The 24,628-nt window shown below is 45.4% G+C and overlaps 1 protein-coding gene across 1 annotated transcript in view; it reads right to left on the reverse strand.

Annotated features, from left to right (window-relative positions):
- The window catches only part of ELP3 (elongator acetyltransferase complex subunit 3), a 154,493-nt gene that overhangs the window by 128,151 nt on the left and 1,714 nt on the right, over positions 1-24,628 (reverse strand). The window contains exons 2-6 of the mRNA XM_040427150.1: positions 24,331-24,430; positions 16,881-17,019; positions 7,398-7,468; positions 2,938-3,001; positions 2,469-2,537 (exon numbers count right to left, since the gene is read on the reverse strand). Coding sequence (XP_040283084.1) covers positions 2,469-2,537; positions 2,938-3,001; positions 7,398-7,468; positions 16,881-17,019; positions 24,331-24,430 — 443 coding nt within the window. The remainder of the gene's footprint in view (positions 1-2,468; positions 2,538-2,937; positions 3,002-7,397; positions 7,469-16,880; positions 17,020-24,330; positions 24,431-24,628) is intronic.

Raw genomic sequence — 24,628 nt, forward strand, 5'->3', positions numbered from 1 at the left:
GAGCCGAGTAACCCACATGGAGAGCCGAGTTACCCACATGGAGAGGCGAGTTACCCACATGGAGAGGCGAGTTACCCACATGGAGAGGCGAGTTACCCACATGGAGAGCAGAGTTACCCACATGGAGAAGCGAGTAACCCACATGGAGAAGCGAGTAACCCACATGGAGAGGAGAGTAGCCCACATGGAGAGGAGAGTAGCCCACATGGAGAGGAGAGTAGCCCACATGGAGAGGCGAGTAACCCACATGGAGAGGAGAGTAAGACCACCAGGGTAAAAATGACTTCTGCCCTCCAACTTCTAATATACCCAGGTATTTAACCCCTCTTTTACACTAGACCACTAGGGTAAAAATGACCCTTTCCCACTGTAATATACATTACACCACCAGGTATTAAACCCCTATTTTACAACAGACCACAAAGTTAAAAAAATAAAATAAAAAATGATCCCCGTCCCCCACCCAAACCAGGTATTAAACCCCAGATTTTACAGTACACCACCTAGGTAAAAAAAAATTATAAAATCTTCTCACCCTAATATACCCTACACCACAAGGTATTAAACCTCTATTTTATACTAGACCGACAAGTAAAAAAAATGCCCCCTCCAATGTCTAATATACCCTAGACCAGCAGGTATTAAACTCTCTTCCTTACACTAGACCACCTAGGTAAAAAAAAATTAAAAAATTACCTTCCAACCCTAATATACACTACACCACTAGGTATTAGGTATTAACCCTACTTTACACTAGACCACCAAAGTAAAAATTAATTACCCCGACACCCCCTAAGTTTAAGATACCCCAGACAACCAGGTATTAAACCCCCTAATACACTCTAGAACACCAGGTATAAAACCCCTACTTTACACAAGACCACCTAGGTAAAAAAAATTACCTTCCAACTCTAATATATCCTACACCACCAGGTATTAAACCCCATATTTTACACTAGACCACTGGAGTAAAAAAATAACATCCCATCCTAATATACTTTGGGCCACCAAGTATTTAAAACTCTTATTTTACACTAGACCACCAGGGTAAAAAAAAAAAAAAAAGACCCCCCATCCTAACATACCACAGACCACCAGGTATTAAACAACTATTTTACACTAGACCACCAGGACAAAAAAAACAACCCCCCCCCATACGAATATACTCTAAACAACCAAGTATTAAACCTCTATTTTACATCAGACCACTAGAGTAAAAAAAAATGACCCTCCTGTCCTAATATACTGTACCTTTGACAACCAGGTATTATACCTCTATGTTACACTAGACAACCAGGGTAAAAAATGACCCTTCTGTCCTAATACATCTTAGCCCACCAGACTGTAAACCTCTATTTTACACTAGACCCCCAGGGAACATCACATCAACCTGTTATTATTCCCTAGGCCACCAGGTTTAAATCTGCTCTTTTACTCCAGTCCACCAGGACCCCCTGCATAGGCAAGCGAGGAATCATTTTTGAACACCTTCTTCTACTCTAGAGCAAGAGAACTAGTGACATTAACCCCTCCAATCCCTTACACTGCCAGGGAAGTTTTTATCAGTATGAAGTATGTTTTTCTTATTCCTGGTTATGCGTCCTATCGTCCACTACATCCCATAGACCGATAACACCGGTATATCACACATGCTCGGCTTTTCAACCAGTTTTGCAACTGTCGGACAAGCATGTCATCATCGAGGTGGTGTAAGAAATAGAATTATATGGCTAGTGATATGTGACTTATTCCGATATTGACTTGTAAATCACCTATGCTGATCTCTCTCTCCTCCATGCTTTACACTGAAGCTTAGGTTGTTGAGAGTCAGTACTGTGCATAACTACAAGGACTTCTGTATATGACGAGATGATTATAATTACAGCAAGGACAAAATGACTATAAACGACAGGAAATTAAACGCCTGAAAAAGGCGCCGTGGGGGAGGGGCTTAAATCCTGTTTAAGCATAAAATGTAAATTTTATGTAAATGTATCCATATGTTAAGATCAGACAGGATAGATTGGAAAATACTAATTACCTTCAATATCTGACATATCCATCCCCCAGATGTCTTATGTTGGTTGCTGTGACTATTGGAAAATCTCTTGCCTCCCCGAACAAGGGAAATAAGATAACGGGGGCGAGAGCGGCTCCTCCTGCCCATCCGTATCTTCTAGGGATTATGGGAAGAATGTGCTGCCTTAAAGAGAAATCAACCCTCTCCTTCCCTTTAAATCTAAATTCTTCTCTTTTGGCGACCATATTGGTGTGACAACCAACATAGCCACTCTTGACAGTAGTCGTAACCCAGCTTTCCTAGACTCCTGAACGTCAGACCTACCTAGTAGATAGCAGATCTGGCAGACAGGAATCCCACCCGGTGGGTGCCTTCGTGGTGGCCATATTGGTTGTCACCCAACTTTCACAGGGACAGCAAAACGTGACAATACCGATATGGACTCTACCTGTTCGACTCTATGTCTGGTCTGCAGGAAGGGGTCGTAGCGGGCCCGGATAGCACGCATGGATGTCGGCTGCAAAGAAATTGGAGAAGATTTTAAAGGAACAGTAAACATTAAAAAAAATATTTCTATGACCTTAGACGTGCTGAGCCACCCCATCAGTGATGGTGGCGCTATGGCATGGCCCCCTCCATTGGTTGCCCCCTGTGCACATCTGCCCAACAGTAGATGCAGATCAATGGATGCCTGTATAATCCAGGAGCCACTCCGAATAGAAGGGTTGGTGTCCCGATAAAGTGACCCCTCCGTTCTAAATACACCCCTATGAAAATTAGTTTAAAGAGCAGACTATCCCTTTAACAGTGTACCAAGCGACAGAAAAGACCCCCCGCAACTGATCCACAGACCAGCACCACCCTGACCGATGGGCCTCGTACCCCTGAGACCCGTATATCCATAGAGGAGAACGTACCTCATATCCTGTATACGACTGGGTCGAGTATTCAAAATCAGAATCGGGACCTCCGGGGCAATACCTGCAGATGAATACAAGATGAAACTGACACACTGTGCAGAAGCACCAGCAGCTATGCTGAAGAGCAGCTACATACACAGGGGTACAGCATTATTTGCATATCTTTACAGTGTTTTTCCAGTCCTATCTATACTACATAATGAAAAATGTACAATTCTCTTTTTACACTCTTCGCCATATTCAAGATCTCTGCTTGCTGTCAGTTTATGAAAACATTCTAGTTTTCATCCAGAAGCTAAAACCGGAACAGCTTTGAAGGGCTTCTGTCACCCCCCCAAAAGTCATTTTTCATTTTGGGGCTAATTAAAATCCTTATAGTGCGATTATTCAATATATAGGGCTCTCCCTCAGCGCAGGCGCACTGAGGGAGTGCTGAGGAAGCGAGCGTCCTTCTCCCAGAGCGCCTGCGCCGAATGAAGACGCATAAGGCGCAGGCGCGGGAGTTGAAATGCTGACAGGGCCAGTCGGAGGAGGAGAGCGCTCGCTGGCCTGTCAATCAACAGGAGGAGGGGGCGGTTTTTTGAAAAGGAGGATGCGGCGGCTACCAGCAAGTAACAGCACTACCTGCTGGTAGCGAGGTAATTAACATATTATAAAAGTGCGGTTTTTAAAGAAACTAAGCCACAGAAAAAGGTAAGAGCACTATAAGGATGTTAATTAGCCCAAAAATGAAAAATGACTTTTGGGGGGTGACAGAAGCAACTTAATAGTTCTCTGTACTGAAGGTTTGTTACAGTGGTATTCAGTCTGATACAATGTACCCATGACAGCGAACTGTATAGACTACATATAACTGTAAGGTATGTACACTGTAACTCCTCCAGCAGAATAGTGAGTGCAGCTCTGGAATATAATACAGGATGTAACTCAGGATCAGTACAGGATAAGTAATGTATGTACACAGTGACTCCACCAGCAGAATAGTGAGTGCAGCTCTGAAGTATAATACAGGATGTAACTCAGGATCAGTACAGGATAAGTAATGTATGTACACAGTGACTGCACCAGCAGAATAGTGAGTGCAGCTCTGGAGTATAATACAGAATGTAACTCAGGATCAGTACAGGATAAGTAATGTATGTACACAGTGACTGCACCAGCAGAATAGTGAGTGCAGCTCTGGAGTATAATACAGGATGTAGCTCAGGATCAGTACAGGATAAGTAATGTAATGTATATACACAGTGACTCCACCAGCAGAATAGTGAGTGCAGCTCTGGAGTATAATACAGGATGTAACTCAGGATCAGTACAGGATAAGTAATGTAATGTATGTACACAGTGACTCCACCAGCAGAATAGTGAGTGCAGCTCTGGAGTATAATACAGGATGTAACTCAGGATCAGTACAGGATAAGTAATGTAATGTATGTACACAGTGACTGCACCAGCAGAATAGTGAGTGCAGCTCTGGAGCATAATACAGGATGTAACTCAGGATCAGTACAGGATAAGTAATGTATGTACACAGTGACTCCTCCAGCAGAATAGTGAGTGCAGCTCTGGAATATAATACAGGATGTAACTCAGGATCAGTACAGGATAAGTAATGTATGTACACAGTGACTCCACCAGCAGAATAGTGAGTGCAGCTCTGAAGTATAATACAGGATGTAACTCAGGATCAGTACAGGATAAGTAATGTATGTACACAGTGACTGCACCAGCAGAATAGTGAGTGCAGCTCTGGAGTATAATACAGAATGTAACTCAGGATCAGTACAGGATAAGTAATGTATGTACACAGTGACTGCACCAGCAGAATAGTGAGTGCAGCTCTGGAGTATAATACAGGATGTAGCTCAGGATCAGTACAGGATAAGTAATGTAATGTATATACACAGTGACTCCACCAGCAGAATAGTGAGTGCAGCTCTGGAGTATAATACAGGATGTAACTCAGGATCAGTACAGGATAAGTAATGTAATGTATGTACACAGTGACTCCACCAGCAGAATAGTGAGTGCAGCTCTGGAGTATAATACAGGATGTAACTCAGGATCAGTACAGGATAAGTAATGTAATGTATGTACACAGTGACTGCACCAGCAGAATAGTGAGTGCAGCTCTGGAGCATAATACAGGATGTAACTCAGGATCAGTACAGGATAAGTAATGTATGTACACAGTGACTCCACCAGCAGAATACTGAGTGCAGCTCTGGAGTATAATACAGGATGTAACTCAGGATCAGTACAGGATAAGTAATGTAATGTATGTACACAGTGACTGCACCAGCAGAATAGTGAGTGCAGCTCTGGAGTATAATACAGGATGTAACTCAGGATCAGTACAGGATAAGTAATGTAATGTATGTACACAGTGACTCCACCAGCAGAATAGTGAGTGCAGCTCTGGAGTATAATACAGGATGTAACTAAGGATCGGTACAGGATAAGTAATGTATGTACACAGTGACTGCACCAGCAGAATAGTGAGTGCAGCTCTGGAGTATAATACAGTATGTAACTCAGGATCAGTACATGATAAGTAATGTATGTACACAGTGACTGCACCAGCAGAATAGTGAGTGCAGCTCTGGAGTATAATACAGGATGTAACTCGGGATCAGTACAGGATAAGTAATGTAATGTATGTACACAGTGACTGCACCAGCAGAATAGTGAGTGCAGCTCTGGAGTATAATACAGGATGTAACTCAGGATCAGTACAGGATAAGTAATGTATGTACACAGTGACTCCACCAGCAGAATAGTGAGTGCAGCTCTGGAGTATAATACAGGATGTAACTCAGGATCAGTACAGGATAAGTAATGTAATGTATGTACACAGTGACTCCACCAGCAGAATAGTGAGTGCAGCTCTGGAGAATAATACTACAGGATGTAACTCGGGATCAGTACAGGATAAGTAATGTAATGTATGTACACAGTGACTGCACCAGCAGAATAGTGAGTGCAGCTCTGGAGTATAATACAGGATGTAACTCAGGATCAGTACACGATAAGTAATGTAATGTATATACACAGTGACTGCACCAGCAGAATAGTGAGTGCAGCTCTGGAGTATAATACAGGATGTAACTCAGGATCAGTACAGGATAAGTAATTTATGTACACAGTGACTCCACCAGCAGGATAGTGAGTGCAGCTCTGGAGTATAATACAGGATGTAACTCAGGATCAGTACAGGATAAGTAATGTAATGTATGTACACAGTGACTCCACCAGCAGAATAGTGAGTGCAGCTCTGGAGTATAATACAGGATGTAACTCAGGATCAGTACACGATAAGTAATGTAATGTATGTACACAGTGACTGCACCAGCAGAATAGTGAGTGCAGCTCTGGAGTATAATACAGGATGTAACTCAGGATCAGTACAGGATAAGTAATGTAATGTATGTATACAGTGACTCCACCAGCAGAATAGTGAGTGCAGCTCTGGAGTATAATACAGGATGTAACTCAGGATCAGTACAGGATAAGTAATGTAATGTATGTACACAGTGACTCCACCAGCAGAATAGTGAGTACAGCTCTGGAGTATAATACAGGATGTAACTCAGTATCAGTGCAGGATAAGTAATGTAATGTATGTACACAGTGACTCCACCAGCAGAATAGTGAGTGCAGCTCTGCAGTATAATACAGAATGTAACTCAGGATCAGTACAGGATAAGTAATGTAATGTATGTACACAGTGACTCCACCAGCAGAATAGTGAGTACAGCTCTGGAGTATAATACAGGATGTAACTCAGTATCAGTGCAGGATAAGTAATGTAATGTATGTACACAGTGACTCCACCAGCAGAATAGTGAGTGCAGCTCTGGAGTATAATACAGGATGTAACTCAGGATCAGTACAGGATAAGTAATGTTATGTACACAGTGACTCCACCAGCCGAATAGTAAATGCAGCTCTGGAGAATTATACAGGATGTAGCTTAGGATCAGTACAGGATAAGTAATGTAATGTATGTACACAGTGACTGCACCAGCAGAATAGTGAGTGCAGCTCTGGAGAATTATACAGGATGTAGCTTAGGATCAGTACAGGATAAGTAATGTAATGTATGTACACAGTGACTGCACCAGCAGAATAGTGAGTGCAGCTCTGGAGTATAATACAGGATGTAACTCAGGATCAGTACAGGATGAGTAATTTATGTACACAGTGACTCAATTTGATACGTAAAAGCAATGTGAATTGAAAGTCAATGATGCACATAGGGGTTGACCAGCTTATAATACTAGCTGCGCATGTGCTAGATACTAGCTGCGTGCGTGTACTGTCCCCAGCACTTGTGCAGCTAGTAATATACACTCGCCGATCACCATCCTCTGTAAATGGGCCTGTAGTCCTCTTGGTGGATCTCCTTGGCCTTATCTGAAGACTTGGTACATTTCTTTAGATCTGGACATTGTACTTACACACAAATATTTCCAGTAAAGTTAATGTGAGGACATCTGTGAGGTTTACACATGACCGCCACCACAGCAATCTGCAAGAGAACAGCAGGAACGCGTGAAGGTCCATCTCAAGCAGTGAAGGAAGCAATAATAAAGTCACCCTGTCACCAGGTCAAAGGGGTGTTCCCATCTCAGACATGCCGTTAATGTCAGATAGGTGCCCCCGTAAGTGAATACAGAGCCACCCTCCGTTAACCCATAAGTGAGCGCTGGCTCGGTTATATCCGGCAGTCCGATGGCGGTGAACGTAGAGGTGCACAGTGCACTCTCCATTCACCGTTAAGGAACGGCACGCTCTCTCTGATATTTTCAGAACTCCCATAGCAATAAATGGAGAGCAAGTCACACAGGGGCAGCGTCCTCTCCGTTACTGCAGAGACCCCATTCTACAGATAGGAGCGGGTACTAAAGGTGCAACCCACTCCTATCTGACATTGACGGCATATCCTAGTGATACAGCATTAAATATAGACCAACCCCTGTAACATAGGAGCAGTATTATAGTAGTTATATTCTTGTACATAGGAGGCAGTATTATAGTAGTTATATTCTTGTACATAGGAGCAGTATTATAGTAGTTATATTCTTGTACATAGGAGCAGTATTATAGTAGTTATATTCTTGTACATAGGAGCACTATTATAGTAGTTATATTCTGGTACATATGAGCAGTATTATAGTAGTTATATTCTTGTACATAGGAGCAGTATTATAGTAGTTATATTCCTGTACATAGGAGCAGTATTATGGTAGTTATATTCTTGTACATAGGAGGCAGTATTATAGTAGTTATATTCTTGTACATAGGAACAGTATTATAGTAGTTATATTCTTGTACATAGGAGGCAGTATTATAGTAGTTATATTCTGGTACATATGAGCAGTATTATAGTAGTTATATTCTGGTACATATGAGCAGTATTATAGTAGTTATATTCTTGTACATAGGAGCAGTATTATAGTAGTTATATTCTTGTACATAGGAGCAGTATTATAGTAGTTATATTCTTATACATAGGAGCAGTATTATAGTAGTTATACTCTTGTACATAGGGGCAGTATTATAGTAGTTATATTCTTGTACATAGGAGCAGTATTATAGTAGTTATATTCTTGTACATAGGAGCAGTATTATAGTAGTTATATTCTTGTACATAGGAGCAGTATTATAGTAGTTATATTCTTTATCAAATTTCTTTTTATTTGAGAAAAATACACAGTCATGTAGAGAGTCATGCATCTTGTGTCCAGACGCAGCTGGATAAGTGAATATTCAGCAAACACATTATATTCAAAATGATTGCATACACGACTTCAGATAATGGAGTGAAATATGCAAACAAATATCTGACGAGGGGGGGGGCTGTAACAAGACAAAGGAAGGTGGGTTGGAGGAGAGAGGGGAGGGGAAGAGTTGGATGTCAATCAAAATCTTAAGTCAAGACATATCTAAGCCTAGAATTTGCGGTATAGCTTCCAGGGAGACCATAGTTTTACAAAAACTGCTCTCGATTGATTTTCCCAGTGGGCTAGTTCTTCAAACCGATATAGTTGGTCAATTTTTTCCGTCCACATCAAGAACGAGGGAGCTGATTCATTTTTCCACAATAGAGGGATCAGCAGTCGAGCTGCTGTAATAAGCATGGTTTGTAGGTTATACTTTGAGGGGGTAAGCGTGCCATTTGGACACCAGAGCAGCAGGAGTTTTGCGTCTAAGGTAATCTGGCTATTACATATCCTGTTTATAGCTGCTTCTACTTCAACCCAAAACGGTTTTATTTTCTCGCAGCTCCACCAAATATGAGATAAAGAACCAATATCTCCTCCACACCTCCAGCAACCGTTTGGGATAGCGGGATTAAGCTTGTGAAGGAATTCCGGTGTCTTATACCATCTTGTAAGTAATTTATAAGAGTTTGCCTGTATTCTAATACAACGGTTGAAACCATGTGAGTGTGTGAGGATGAAGGCTTTTTCAGGTTCTGAAAGGGACAGGGACAGCTCCTTCTCCCAGGCTGCAAGGAACCACAGATCTGGAGGTGCGGAGGAGAGTAGCTCCTTGTAGAATGTGGAGAGAGGTTTCTTGGGGCGAAGGGCGTTAGAGATTTTCCCCTCCAACCAAGAGGGATCTACCGTAGGCCTGGGAAAAGATTCCAAAAGCGCCAAATCTTTCTTAAAAGCCATAAGCGCTAGGAAGGAGGCTCCCTGAACCCTAGGGATTTCATATATTTTACTCCAATTTAAGGCACCTGATGCAGTTATGATGTCTTTCAGTTTAAAGTTAGATAGTAAAGCCCAAATTCCTGTTACATCAGAGGTGGTAGGGTGAACGTGTGCCTGCAGCAGCTCTAAGGGGAGACTCAAGCTTGGGAACCTAAGGGTTGAGGACCCATACAGTTTAGTCCATTCCAGTAACAGACCCTTCCATAAGGGCGAGGTAAACTTATTATTAGCGGTACATTTGCGTAAGCCCCATAGAACTAACTTGTCCCTATATGAAAGCAAATCACACTCCAGTCGGGAGACAAGGCCGAGAGGGCGCCAAGAGATGAGGCTCAAAGCTCTGTTTAGCATTGATGCTTTGTAATAGAGGTATATGTCGGGTAGGCCGAAGCCTCCCAACCTTCTCTCCCGAGTGAGAGTGGCATAAGCCAACCTGGGGGACTTACCAGACCAAACAAAGGTTGAGATGACCCTGCGGACCTCCACAAAGAAGGAATGGGGTAGCCAGATAGGAAGTGTTTGGAAGAGATAGAGCAGTCTCGGAACAATAAAAGCTTTAATGAAGTTTTTCCGCCCAATCCAAGAGATAAACGGAAGTTTTAGAGAGTGTAAGTGTGCTCTAATGGATTTCAGTAAGGGGACATAATTTAACTCGAAAAGATCTTCTGGTTTTGCTGAGATATGGGTACCTAGAAAAGGGATTGACTTAGTGGCCCACGAAAAAGCAGCGGAACCTTTAAGCGTGTCTACAGTAGCGGGTGGGCAAGAAATATTCAGGGCCTGTGACTTAGTATAGTTGATCTTAAAATTTGAGACCACTCCATATTCTTCAAAAAGGGCTTGAAGTCTGGGGAAGGAGGTTAGAGGGTTTGGACGTTATGACCAAAAGGTCGTCTGCAAAAGCGGCCGTTAGATGGGTATGCGACCCCAAGGTGATCCCCTTAATGTCCGGATCTTGCCTGATCCTGGCCAGCAGGGTCTCCATGACAATAACAAAGAGGGCAGGTGAGAGTGGGCACCCCTGCCTTGTCCCATTAGTAATGGGAAAAGCTGGAGAGAGTGTCCCATTAATCCGTATTCTGGCAGAGGGGAGCGAATAAAGTGAGAAAACGGATTGGATGAACTGGTCCGGAAGGCCGAACTTCGACAGTGCCCGAGACATGAATTGCCAGCTGATCCTGTCAAAGGCCTTTTCTGCATCTGTACTGAGAAGAGCTAAAGGTATTGAGTGCTGACGAGCATGCGTGATCAATTGTATGACACGGACCGTATTCTCACTCCCCTGCCTGCCAGAGACGAACCCCACCTGCTCCTCGTTGATAATGCCAGGGAGAACCGACTGAATCCGTTGAGCCAAAATTTTGGCCCACCACTTCACATCCGTATTTAGAAGCGAGATAGGACGGTAACTCCCGCAATTTAGGGGGTCCTTATTTTCCTTATGGATTACCGTGATATGGGCTGAAAGCGATTGGGGAGGGAGGGAGCCCCCTTGGAGTAAATAGTTACATAAGGTATTAAAATGGGGAATTAGGGTCTGCTTAAAGGTTTTGTAATAAGAGATGGTAAAACCATCAGGGCCTGGGCTTTTCCCTGAGGGTATGGAGGAGAGAACCCTACCAATTTCATCGTCTGTGATAGGAGATAAGAGCTGGGCTGACTGAGCGGGGGTAATAGTAGGTAACTGGAGGGAGGAGAGAAACTTCTCAGTTGCCTCACCTAATTGAGCTGGTAACATATTATCTGGTGTTTTAAGGTTGTATAGGTCCCTATAGAAGGCACAGAAGGTCTTTGCTATATCTGGAGTTCCTTTATGAAGGACGCCTTTGTCATCTTTAACTGCAGCAATAAAGGAGTCCGTGTTTTGTTTCTTCACTAAAGCGGACATTAATCTATTCCCTTTGTCCCCGTGCGCATAGGAGCGGAACTTGGCTCTAAGTAAAAGCTTAGCTGACGTGACATTTAGCAGGTTCTTGAGCTTAGTACGGGCTTCTGAGAGCTCCAAGGCACAGCTAAGGGCCTGGGAGGCTTTGTGCGTTAGCTCTAGAGCCTGAATCTGGGAGAGAAGTGTCGCCACAGCCTGATCCCGTTGTTTTTTAATATGGGCACCTAAGGCTATTAGTTCTCCTCTCAGAACCGCTTTGTGGGTTTCCCAAATAATGGACGGGGAGGGAGCATCAGGGCCTGAAGTATTAGATGTGAAGAAATCCGTTATAATAGAAGATAATTTCGCAGCATGGGAGGGGTCAGAGATGATGGTCTCATTAATGCGCCAATTCCATTCCCTCTTTGGGAGGTCCAGCAGGGACACACTCAAAAATACCGGAGCGTGGTCAGACAGGGTGATGTTCCCTATGTGAGAATTGATAACTCTATTAGCACAGGATTTAGATAAAAATAGGTAGTCTAATCTGTGATAGGACAATTTAGCAGCTGAATAGAAGGAAAAGTCCCTACCAGTAGGGTTTGTGGTGCGCCAGATATCTAGAACCCCTAACCTCTGTAGGGCTATCTTAAGGCGCCGCAACCGGGCATGTGTAATGGCAGACTTCCCATTAGAAGAATCTAATGCAGGATCGAGGGTAGCATTAAAATCACCTCCTAAAATAACCATTCCCTCCTTAAAGGAGGATAGTAGGCCAAGGGTCTGAACGAGCCAAGCAACCTGCCCTCTGTTGGGAGCATATACAGTTGCCAGGGTAACAGGAGTGTCAGCGATAGTGCCCTTAACAAACAGGTAACGACCCTCAGGGTCTGCAGAGACGGCAGAATGCTTAAAGGGGAGCTGTTTGTGGATCGCTATGCTGACACCCCTGCTAGCCGAACTATACGTGCTGTGGAACCACTGAGGAAATCTTTTGGGGGGCAATTTAGGAATCTTACCCTCTTTGAAATGGGTTTCTTGGAAGAATGCTATAGACACTTTATCCCTCTGTAACAGGGCCAGGATTTGGGACCGTTTGCAAGGCTCGTTCATTCCCCGGGCGTTAAATGAAGAAATCACAATAGACGACATTCTGAAATAGAAAGCAGACAGTTAGCAATTGATAATGCAAAACATGACATCTGATGGTGAGGGGGGGGGGAGACACATGAGGGGAGGAGGGGAGACAAACAGGTAAGGTACATAGCAATAGTGCAAATACATTTTGCAAAAAGAGCTCTACTGAGCACCTGACTACTCGACCCTTACTCATCACGGCTACCAGCCGGGGTCTGTCAGGTGGGGGGTCCCGCAGAGCTATAGAGGGCCATTGACTGGCCATCTAACAAGGAAAAGGGGGTGACCCAAAGGTGATACCGGGTTAACCCCTGCAAACTAGAAATGAACAGGCAATAGAGAAGGTCCATAACTTTAAGTGAACCAGAAGAAATTCTGGAACTCATTAAGCATCAGCCGCATGCTGAAACAATATTTTCCACAACAGGTGGACATGGCTGGCCTAAATTCAGGTCAACATCTCTCAGGGAACAGAGAAGCTCCAGGGCAAGTCACCATAAGGCACTAAGTCCCAGGTATTTCAAATGGAGCAGGAACAGAACAGAGATCCCTTCAAGATCTTCATGCTCAGGTAGGAGGGTGATCAGACTTCTCAGCCCTGGTCTTGGGCGACCTTTTATTATAAACAGGGCGCCATTCTGCTGCCTGGGGTGGCGGGAGAGGAGGATCTGCCATGTCGGCCGGCATCCATGAAGGGATCTCGATCGGGCTCAGCCCCAGTTGGGCCCAGCTAGCATGAAGATCCTTCGGCGATCGGATGGAGATCTGACGCCCGTTCTTGAGGATTGCGATCCCGAACGGGTATAGCCACCGGAACGGGGTAGCTGCTGCTCTGAGGGCATCCAAGAGCGGCTTAAGGATGCGCCGCTTAGCTAAAGTAGAAGGGGCCAGGTCCTGGAAGAACATGACCGGCGTACCTTCATACTGCAGATGATCCGTTTCTCTCCCAGCTCTCATGAGTGCTGCAGTATCGACGAAACTCAGGAGGCCGCAGATGACGTCGCGTGGGGGATCGGTGTTCTTAGGTTTGGGCCTAAGCGCTCTGTGTATTCGTTCAATAACGATCCGATCCGCTCTCTCAGGCCCCAGCAGGTCGGAAAATAGCTCATGTGCCACTTTCTCTAGCGCTTCGCTGGCAAAGGATTCTGGGAGCCCGCGAATCCTTAGATTCCTCCTGCGGCTCCGGTTCTCCTGGTCCTCGACCCTCAGGAGCGCCTCATTCAGCAGGTCAGTGTGGGAGTTGAGTGCTTTGTATGTTCTCTCCTCTCTCCGGAGAGCCGCCTCCTGCGCGCCCTCCAGATCCGACACCCGGTGACCCATGCTCCGGAGGTCCTCTTTAATCTCAGACAGGTCCCTCTTAATAGGGGCTAATGCCGCATTCATCACTTCCAAAAGTGCCGCTTTAGTGAATGAGCCCCTCTGCTTCCTCGATTTGTTAGTCGAGGCATCTGAGACACTGCCGCCATCTGTGTCTTCCTCCATGTCAGATGCCTGGGCTGGAGCGGGCGCCATCTTGGGGGTCTCAGCCGACCTCAGCTTCGGTTGCTTATTAACAAATTGATCCATGTCAGGCTGTCTGGATCTCACAGGAGTCGAATCCCCCTGATCTTTAAATCGATCCCTGCCCGTTTTGCCCATCCTAGCGGTGCTGTGAGCTTATTTTAGGGGTTAATTCGCCGGTAAGGTTGAGGAGCTCAGCAACTTGCAGCCATCCAGCTACACAGCCAGGCTCCGCCCCCTAGTAGTTATATTCTTGTACATAGGAGCAGTATTATAGTAGTTATATTCTTGTACATAGGAGCAGTATTATAGTAGTTATATTCTTGTACATAGGAGGCAGTATTATAGTAGTTATATTCTTGTACATAGGAGCAGTATTATCGTAGTTATATTCTTGTACATAGGAGCAGTATTATAGTAGTTATATTCTTGTACATAGGAGGCAGTATTATAGTAGTTATATTCTTGTACATAGGAGGCAGTATTATAGTAGTTATATTCTTGTACATAGGAGGCAGTATTATAGTAGTTATATTCTTGTACATAGGAGCAGTATTATAGTAGTTATATTCTTGTACATAGGAGCAGTACTATAGTAGTTATATTCTTGTACATAGGAGCAGTATTATAGTAGTTATATTCTTGTACATAGGAGCAGTATTATAGTAGTTATATTCTTGTACATAGGAGCAGTATTATAGCAGTTATATTCTTGTACATAGGAGCAGTATTATAGTAGTTATATTCTTGTACATAGAAGCAGTATTATAGCAGTTATATTCTTGTACATAGGAGCAGTATTATAGTAGTTATATTCTTGTACATAGGAGCAGTATTATAGTAGTTATATTCTTGTACATAGGAGCAGTATTATAGTAGTTATATTCTTGTACATAGGAGCAGTATTATAGTAGTTATATTCTTGTACATAGGAGCAGTATTATAGTAGTTATATTCTTGTACATAGGAGCAGTATTATAGTAGTTATATTCTTGTACATAGGAGGCAGTATTATAGTAGTTATATTCTTGTACATAGGAGCAGTATTATAGTAGTTATATTCTTGTACATAGGAGCAGTATTATAGTAGTTATACACTGCGTGCAGAATTATTAGACAAATGAGTATTTTGACCACATCATCCTCTTTATGCATGTTGTCTTACTCCAAGCTGTATAGGCTCGAAAGCCTACTACCAATTAAGCATATTAGGTGATGTGCATCTCTGTAATGAGAAGGGCTGTGGTCTAATGACATCAACACCCTATATTAGGTGTGCATAATTATTAGGCAACTTCCTTTCCTTTGTCAAAATGGGTCAACAGAAGGACTTGACAGGCTGAGAAAAGTCAAAAATAGTGAGATATCTTGCAGAGGGATGCAGCACTCTTAAAATTGCAAAGCTTCTGAAGCGTGATCATCGAACAATCAAGCGTTTCATTCAAAATAGTCAACAGGGTCGCAAGAAGCGTGTGGAAAAACCAAGGCGCAAAATAACTGCCCATGAACTGAGAAAAGTCAAGCGTGCAGCTGCCAAGATGCCACTTGCCACCAGTTTGGCCATATTTCAGAGCTGCAACATCACTGGAGTGCCCAAAAGCACAAGGTGTGCAATACTCAGAGACATGGCCAAGGTAAGAAAGGCTGAAAGACGACCACCACTGAACAAGACACACAAGCTGAAACGTCAAGACTGGGCCAAGAAATATCTCAAGACTGATTTTTCTAAGGTTTTATGGACTGATGAAATGAGAGTGAGTCTTGATGGGCCAGATGGATGGGCCCGTGGCTGGATTGGTAAAGGGCAGAGAGCTCCAGTCCGACTCAGACGCCAGCAAGTTGGAGGTGGAGTACTGGTTTGGGCTGGTATCATCAAAGATGAGCTTGTGGGGCCTTTTCGGGTTGAGGATGGAGTCAAGCTCAACTCCCAGTCCTACTGCCAGTTTCTGGAAGACACCTTCTTCAAGCAGTGGTACAGGAAGAAGTCTGCATCCTTCAAGAAAAACATGATTTTCATGCAGGACAATGCTCCATCACACGCGTCCAAGTACTCCACAGCGTGACTGGCAAGAAAGGGTATAAAAGAACAAAATCTAATGACATGGCCTCCTTGTTCACCTGATCTGAACCCCATTGAGAACCTGTGGTCCATCATCAAATGTGAGATTTACAAGGAGGGAAAACAGTACACCTCTCTGAACAGTGTCTGGGAGGCTGTGGTTGCTGCTGCACGCAATGTTGATGGTGAACAGATCAAAACACTGACAGAATCCATGGATGGCAGGCTTTTGAGTGTCCTTGCAAAGAAAGGTGGCTATATTGGTCACTGATTTGTTTTTGTTTTGTTTTTGAATGTCAGAAATGTATATTTGTGAATGTTGAGATGTTATATTGGTTTCACTTGTAAAAATAAATAATTGAAATGGGTATATATTTGTTTTTTGTTAAGTTGCCTAATAATTATGCACAGTAATAGTCACCTGCACACACAGATATCCCCCTAAAATAGCTAAAACTAAAAACAAACTAAAAACTACTTCCAAAAATATTCAGCTTTGATATTAATGAGTTTTTTGGGTTCATTGAGAACATGGTTGTTGTTCAATAATAAAATTAATCCTCAAAAATACAACTTGCCTAATAATTCTGCACTCCCTGTACTATTAGTACTATTGCAGTTAAGTATGCATTTCTCATCATGTAGAAAGACCATTTCTCACCCCACTGGCAGTACGGATGGGCTTCGCTTTTAACTTTGGCACAAGAACTTTGCGGTGCTGCGGAGGGACAGCAGCAATGATATCTACGAGGCGCGGTTGAGCCGACAGACCGTACTTGGCGGATGTTTTTGTCTTCAACCTGCATTTAGAAAGACACTGAACATTAGGGCGACACACTCTGAGTCCTGCAGCAGAGGAGCAGAATATTTTTTTTTAATTATCCGAGACAGCTCAACTCCACGTCGTCAGCCTTGGAGTAGCTGCAGGGATAAACACAGAACGCACCGACAAGACGTTCTGCACACAAATCCAATTACACAGCACGACGTTGGGCCTTCATCAAACACACAGCACTTTGAACATGTGCCTCCTGATAGCCGGGCTCCGAGCTCCAGCTGTTCCAATAATACAGACGACCACAGCACTTCCCAAGGTGGCACAAATTGCTATTTACAAAGTTTCCAAGGAAAAGGAGAGCCGAGGAGCCGTCGGAAGGAAATAAACCTCTGCACACACCAAGTCAAATAGCACACGTGCCCACTGAGGGCAGAGAAAATATCACCGTCACGCCTCGCCACCAGAGAGGACAATCAGACGACGTGTGATCAGCTCGTCAATATTTGCATCTCGAGCAGAAGTGGAAAAACTAAAAAGTATCGGCAGAAGTGACAGACGATGGAGCAGTCATGTGACGGCAGAGCCTCCCTCATGGAGCCCAGTCCTTACCCACAGGGTCCCTGCCCCTAACATCCTCAACACACGTCTCCTGAAATACTCTGTGCTGCTGTCAAAAAGTCGCTCTCAGTCTGTGACCTCACCTTTCATAAGATCAGTGCCCTCCTCTCCAGAAATACTCTGTGCTGCTGGGGACCCCATTCCTTCCACCACGTGCCTAATCTGTGAACTCCAATGAGATCATCTCTCTGCTCCAGAAATACTCTGTGCTGCTGGGAAGCAAGCTCCTTCCACTGGTCTCCATCACCATCGTCACATTATGTCACATACAGCCCAGTCCTCACTATCGTCATCACAGGAGAAGACAGGTCCCTGACCCTCCTACAAGCTCAGCAGAGTCTTCTCTAGAAATACTCTGTGCTGCTGGGAACCTAGCACCATCCCTTCATGATTTCCATATGCCGTGTCCCATTAACACATTAGGGCTTGACGAGAGCTGAATACTCCCATCAGGACAACCATTAATCATACGCCCTATTCACAAAGGTGGACATCACAGGAGGGGAGCAGGGAGAAGAGCTGCCAGAAGTGCGTATTCAGCTCCGGAGGACTGCGCACTGCCAAATATTACATGGTCGATAGTTAATAACAGTGTTCATGTAACACTTCTTTTTATCAGCAAAAATGATGGCGGATGCTGTATGGTTAGACAGAAGTGCGATGTGAACGCTGAGGCCATTTTATAATGGTTCATAAATACGAGCGCTCACTGGGTGTGGTAAAAAGTTTTACTATAGTTGTAATAGCAAAGGCGCCATCTGCTGGCAACAAATGGAAACTGATGTAACAAGATGTAATAGCAGAGGTCGCCATCTGCTGGCAATACATGGGAACTAATCAGTGAATATGTAATAACAAAGGCGCCATCTGCTGGCAATACATGGGAAGTAATCAGTGAATATGTAATAACAAAGGCGCCATCTGCTGGCAATACATGGGAACTAATCAGTGAATATGTAATAGCAGAGGCGCCATCTGCTGGCAACAAATGGAAACTGATGTAACAAGATGTAATAGCAGAGGCGCCATCTGCTGGCAATACATGGGAACTAATCAGTGAATATGTAATAGCAGAGGCGCCATCTGCTGGCAATACATGGGAACTAATCAGTGAATATGTAATAGCAGAGGCGCCATCTGCTGGCAATACATGGGAACTAATCAGTGAATATGTAATAGCAGAGGCGCCATCTGCTGGCAATACATGGGAAGTAATCTGTGAATATGTAATAGCAGAGGCGCAATCTGCTGCAGAAAATGCAAAACACCAGAAAAATGTAACAGCACAAAATCCATTGGCTGGCAACAGATGGAGTTTACAGTGTCTTGAAAAAGTATTCATACCCCTTGAACTTTTCCAAACTTAAAAGTATTTTATTGGGATTTTATGAGATAGACTTTAACAGAAAGTACAAGTATGTGTGAAGTAACAAGAAAATGATATAGGGTTATCAAAATTTTTAATAAATAAAAATCTGGGTAGTGCATTTGTGTTCAGCCCCCCTGAGTCAATACTTGATATAGGACCACCTTTCTCTGCAATTACAGCTGCAGGTCTTTTGGGCGATGTCTCTACCAGCTTTGCCCATCTAGAGGCTGAAGTTTTTGTCCATTCTTCTTTGCAGAAGAGCTCGCGCTCAGTCAGATTGGATGAAGAGTGTCTGTGAACAGCAGTTTTCACCTCTTCTCAATGGGATTTAGGTCTGGACTGTGACTGGGCCATTCTAACACATGGATATGCTTTAATCTAAACCCTTCCATTGTAGCTCTGGCTGGATGCCGAGGGTCGTTGTCCTACTGGAAGGTGAACCTCTACCCCAGTCTCAGGTCTTTTGAAGCCTCTACCAGGGTTGCCTCCAGGATTGCCTTCTGTTTAGCTCCATCTTCCTATCAACTCTGTCCAGCTTCCCTGTCCCTGCTGAAAAGCCTCCCCCCAGCAGGATGCTGCCACCACCATGTGTCACGGTGGGGATGGTGTGTTCAGGGTGACACCGAGCAGTAACATGATTGATAATGCTCCGTGCCTCTCTGTGATCTTTTTACTACAAAATCACGGTGACGACTTTATCTCACTGTGATTTTTTAGTAAAAAGGTCAGAGAGGCACGGAGCATTATCAATCATGTTACTGCTCCGTGTCTCTGCTGTCCGGAACGGGGCTTGGCTCTCTTTCACGCAGCAGATTACCCACACGGCATCCGCTCGTGTGAAAGAGCCCTTATGGCTTGCTTTCAAAAATGCCTTTCTTCTTGCCACTCTTCCATAAAGGCCAGATTTGTGGAGCACACGACTACTAGTTGTCCTGCGGACAGATTCTCCCACCTGAGCTGTGGATCTCTGCAGCTCCTCCAGAGTGACCATGGGCCTCTTGGCTGCTTCTCTAATCAATGCTCTCCTTGTCTGGGCTCTCAGTTTAGGTGGGCAGCCATGTCTTGGTAGGTTTGTAGTTAGTTGTGTCATACTCCTTCCATTTTCAGATGATGGATTGAACAGTACAGTGAGATGTTCAGAGCTTGGGATATTTTTTTTTTTATAACCTAACCCTGCTTTACACTTTATCCCTGACCTGTCTGGTGTGTTCCTTGGTTTTCATGATGCTGTTTGATCACTAATGTTCTCTAACAAACCTCTGAGGCCTTCACAGAACAGCTGGAGTTATACTGAGAATACATTACACACCGGTGGACTCTATTTACTAATGAGGTGACTTCTGAAGGCAATGGGTGACACTGGATTTTATTTAGGGGTATCAGAGTACAGGGGGCTTAAAACAAATGCACGACAAACTTTTCATATTTTTATTTATTAAAAATATTGAAAACCATTCATATCTTTTCACCTCACACATACTTGCTACTTTGTGTTGGTCTATCACAGGGATCAGCAACCTTCAGCACTCCAGCTGTTGTGAAACTACAATTCCCATCATGCTCCATTCATTCTATAAGAGTTCTTAGAAGAGCAGAGCAAGTATGCATGCTGGGAGTTGTAGTTTCACAGCAGCTGGAGTGCCAGAGGTTGCCTACCCCTGGGTCTATCACAAAAAATCCCAATAAAGTACATGTAAGTTTGTGGGTGTAATGTGAAAACATTTGGAAAAGTTCAATGGGTCTGAATACTTTTTCAAGGCACTGTATTTATTTTTTGGGGGGAAACTTTTTTTAAACTACATTTTTTTTTGTCTCTTGACTATGAAATGCTCAGAAAGTCACAGTATTCCAAAACATCGTCTGTCTTCATGGCTTGGAGGTATAAGCTCACAATATACATGTCCGACAGAGGCCTGTAACAGATACCATACTGCATAATATACATTTTTTGGCTATAGCCCTCAGTATAGGAAACTGCAGACTGCTGAAAAAACATCAGCCAAAAGTACACAAGCTTCCATCAGGTAAATGGGGCCTGTGATAGGTCCCCAGCTACCAAGTGAACTAATCGTCTCCCTGCGATAATGTTGGAGGGTGCCAATGGGCCACCTCCAACGATCAAACACCTAAGATGCTGCGGCCCCTACTGACTGTACCATCCAAGGGGTTCCTTGGTCCCGTGAGCCTTGGTTGTCACCACCAGGGAAGCCTGGCTGCAGCATCTACATCCAGAGGCTCAGGCAAGGCAATCCGGGCCGCATGTTTACATCGCTGAAGGCCAAGGGGTTAAAGGGGTCTGTACTTTTCTCATGGGAAACCAAGAGGGACGGCGATAAAATACCTCATGGGGCAAAAGCATTTGAATCAGAGGCAGCCGAGACATCCACACGACCTGAGAATTCTGCTAGTGAATGTATATTACACTACCGGCCAATCTGTGTGCCCCCCGGGAACAAAATATCCACTGAACACCCCCCATGATAAAGCCATGAACATGATCCTCTCTTCTAGAAAGACTTTGGGAAACAATTGTAAGGATCCCCATCCTTTCAGCAGCAGTCCACAGTCCTCCTATAGACACACAGTCCTCTCCAGCCTCCTCCTCCTATAGACACACAGTCCTCTCCAGCCTCCTCCTCCTATAGACACACAGTCCTCTCCAGCCTTCTCCTCCTATAGACACGCAGTCCTCTCCAGCCTCCTCCTCCTATAGACACACAGTCCTCTCCAGCCTCCTCCTCCTATAGACACACAGTCCTCTCCAGCCTCCTCCTCCTATAGACACACAGTCCTCTGCAGCCTCCTCCTCCTATAGACACACAGTCCTCTGCAGCCTCCTCCTCCTATAGACACACAGTCCTCTCCAGCCTCCTCCTCCTATAGACACACAGTCCTCTGCAGCCTCCTCCTCCTATAGACACACAGTCCTCTCCAGCCTCCTCCTCCTATAGACACACAGTCCTCTGCAGCCTCCTCCTCCTATAGACACACAGTCCTCTGCAGCCTCCTCCTCCTATAGACACACAGTCCTCTCCATCCTCCTCCTCCTATAGACACACAGTCCTCTTCAGCCTCCTCCTACTATAGACACACAGTCCTCTCCAGCCTCCTCCTCCTATAGACACACAGTCCTCTCCAGCCTCCTCCTCCTATAGACACACAGTCCTCTCCAGCCTCCTCCTCCTCCCATAGACACACAGTCCTCTCCAGCCTCCTCCTCCTATAGACACACAGTCCTCTCCAGCCTCCTCCTCCTATAGACACACAGTCCTCTCCAGCCTCCTCCTCCTATAGACACACAGTCCTCTCCAGCCTCCTCCTCCTATAGACACACAGTCCTCTCCAGCCTCCTCCTCCTCCCATAGACACACAGTCCTCTCCAGCCTCCTCCTCCTATAGACACACAGTCCTCTCCATCCTCCTCCTCCTATAGACACACAGTCCTCTCCAGCCTCCTCCTCCTATAGACACACAGTCCTCTCCAGCCTCCTCCTCCTATAGACACACAGTCCTCTCCAGCCTCCTCCTCCTATAGACACACAGTCCTCTCCAGCCTCCTCCTACTATAGACACAGTCCTCTCCAGCCTCCTCCTCCTATAGACACACAGTCCTCTCCAGCCTCCTCCTACTATAGACACACAGTCCTCTCCAGCCTCCTCCTACTATAGACACACAGTCCTCTCCAGCCTCCTCCTACTATAGACACACAGTCCTCTCCAGCCTCCTCCTCCTATAGACACACAGTCCTCTCCAGCCTCCTCCTCCTATAGACACACAGTCCTCTCCAGCCTCCTCCTCCTATAGACACACAGTCCTCTCCAGCCTCCTCCTCCTATAGACACACAGTCCTCTCCAGCCTCCTCCTCCTATAGACACACAGTCCTCTCCAGCCTCCTCCTCCTATAGACACACAGTCCTCTCCATCCTCCTCCTCCTATAGACACACAGTCCTCTCCAGCCTCCTCCTCCTATAGACACACCGTCCTCTCCATCCTCCTCCTCCTATAGACACACCGTCCTCTCCATCCTCCTCCTCCTATAGACACACAGTCCTCTCCAGCCTCCTCCTCCTATAGACACACAGTCCTCTCCAGCCTCCTCCTCCTATAGACACACAGTCCTCTCCAGCCTCCTCCTCCTATAGACACACAGTCCTCTCCAGCCTCCTCCTACTATAGACACACAGTCCTCTCCAGCCTCCTCCTTCTATAGACACACAGTCCTCTCCAGCCTCCTCCTCCTATAGACACACAGTCCTCTCCAGCCTCCTCCTTCTATAGACACACAGTCCTCTCCAGCCTCCTCCTCCTATAGACACACAGTCCTCTCCAGCCTCCTCCTCCTATAGACACACAGTCCTCTCCAGCCTCCTCCTCCTATAGACACACAGTCCTGTCCAGCCTCCTCCTCCTATAGACACACAGTCCTGTCCAGCCTCCTCCTCCTATAGACACGCAGTCCTCTCCAGCCTCCTCCTCCTATAGACACACAGTCCTCTCCAGCCTCCTCCTCCTATAGACACACAGTCCTCTCCAGCCTCCTCCTCCTATAGACACACAGTCCTCTCCATCCTCCTCCTCCTCCTCCTATAGACACACAGTCCTCTCCAGCCTCCTCCTCCTCCTATAGACACACAGTCCTCTCCAGCCTCCTCCTCCTATAGACACACAGTCCTCTCCAGCCTCCTCCTCCTATAGACACACAGTCCTCTCCAGCCTCCTCCTCCTATAGACACACAGTCCTCTCCAGCCTCCTCCTCCTATAGACACACAGTCCTCTCCAGCCTCCTCCTCCTATAGACACACAGTCCTCTCCAGCCTCCTCCTCCTATAGACACACAGTCCTCTCCAGCCTCCTCCTCCTATAGACACACAGTCCTCTCCAGCCTCCTCCTCCTATAGACACACAGTCCTGTCCAGCCTCCTCCTCCTATAGACACACAGTCCTGTCCAGCCTCCTCCTCCTATAGACACAGTCCTCTCCAGCCTCCTCCTCCTATAGACACACAGTCCTCTCCAGCCTCCTCCTATAGACACCCAGTCCTCTCCAGCCTCCTCCTCCTATAGACACCCAGTCCTCTCCAGCCTCCTCCTCCTATGGACACACAGTCCTCTCCAGCCTCCTCCTACTATAGACACAGTCCTCTCCAGCCTCCTCCTCCTATAGACACACAGTCCTCTCCAGCCTCCTCCTCCTATAGACACACAGTCCTCTCCAGCCTCCTCCTCCTATAGACACACTGTCCTCTCCAGCCTCCTCCTCCTATAGACACACAGTCCTCTCCAGCCTCCTCCTCCTATAGACACACAGTCCTCTCCAGCCTCCTCCTCCTCCTATAGACTTACTTGTTGAGGTTCACGTCCTTCCCTTGCTCGTGAGCTTCTAAGAGTTGTTTGATGACGTCAGCGATGGTCTTCATCATCAGCTCCGCCTGGCTGACGTCTCCTGTGGGGGGGATGATACAAGAGAGTGTAAGACTTCTGGAGTAACTGGAGAGTAATGGCCTCCAATACTATCTCCACAACTGCTCAGATCTGGACAGGACATGACCTTCAAGAGGATCTGCCTAAATGTGCAGGGTGATACCCTTAGGCCCCTTTCACACGGGCGAGTATTCCGCGCGGATGCGATGCGTGAGGTGAA

This window comes from Bufo bufo, chromosome 4 (assembly GCF_905171765.1).
Source record: "Bufo bufo chromosome 4, aBufBuf1.1, whole genome shotgun sequence".
NCBI classification, from domain to species: Eukaryota; Metazoa; Chordata; class Amphibia; order Anura; family Bufonidae; genus Bufo; species Bufo bufo.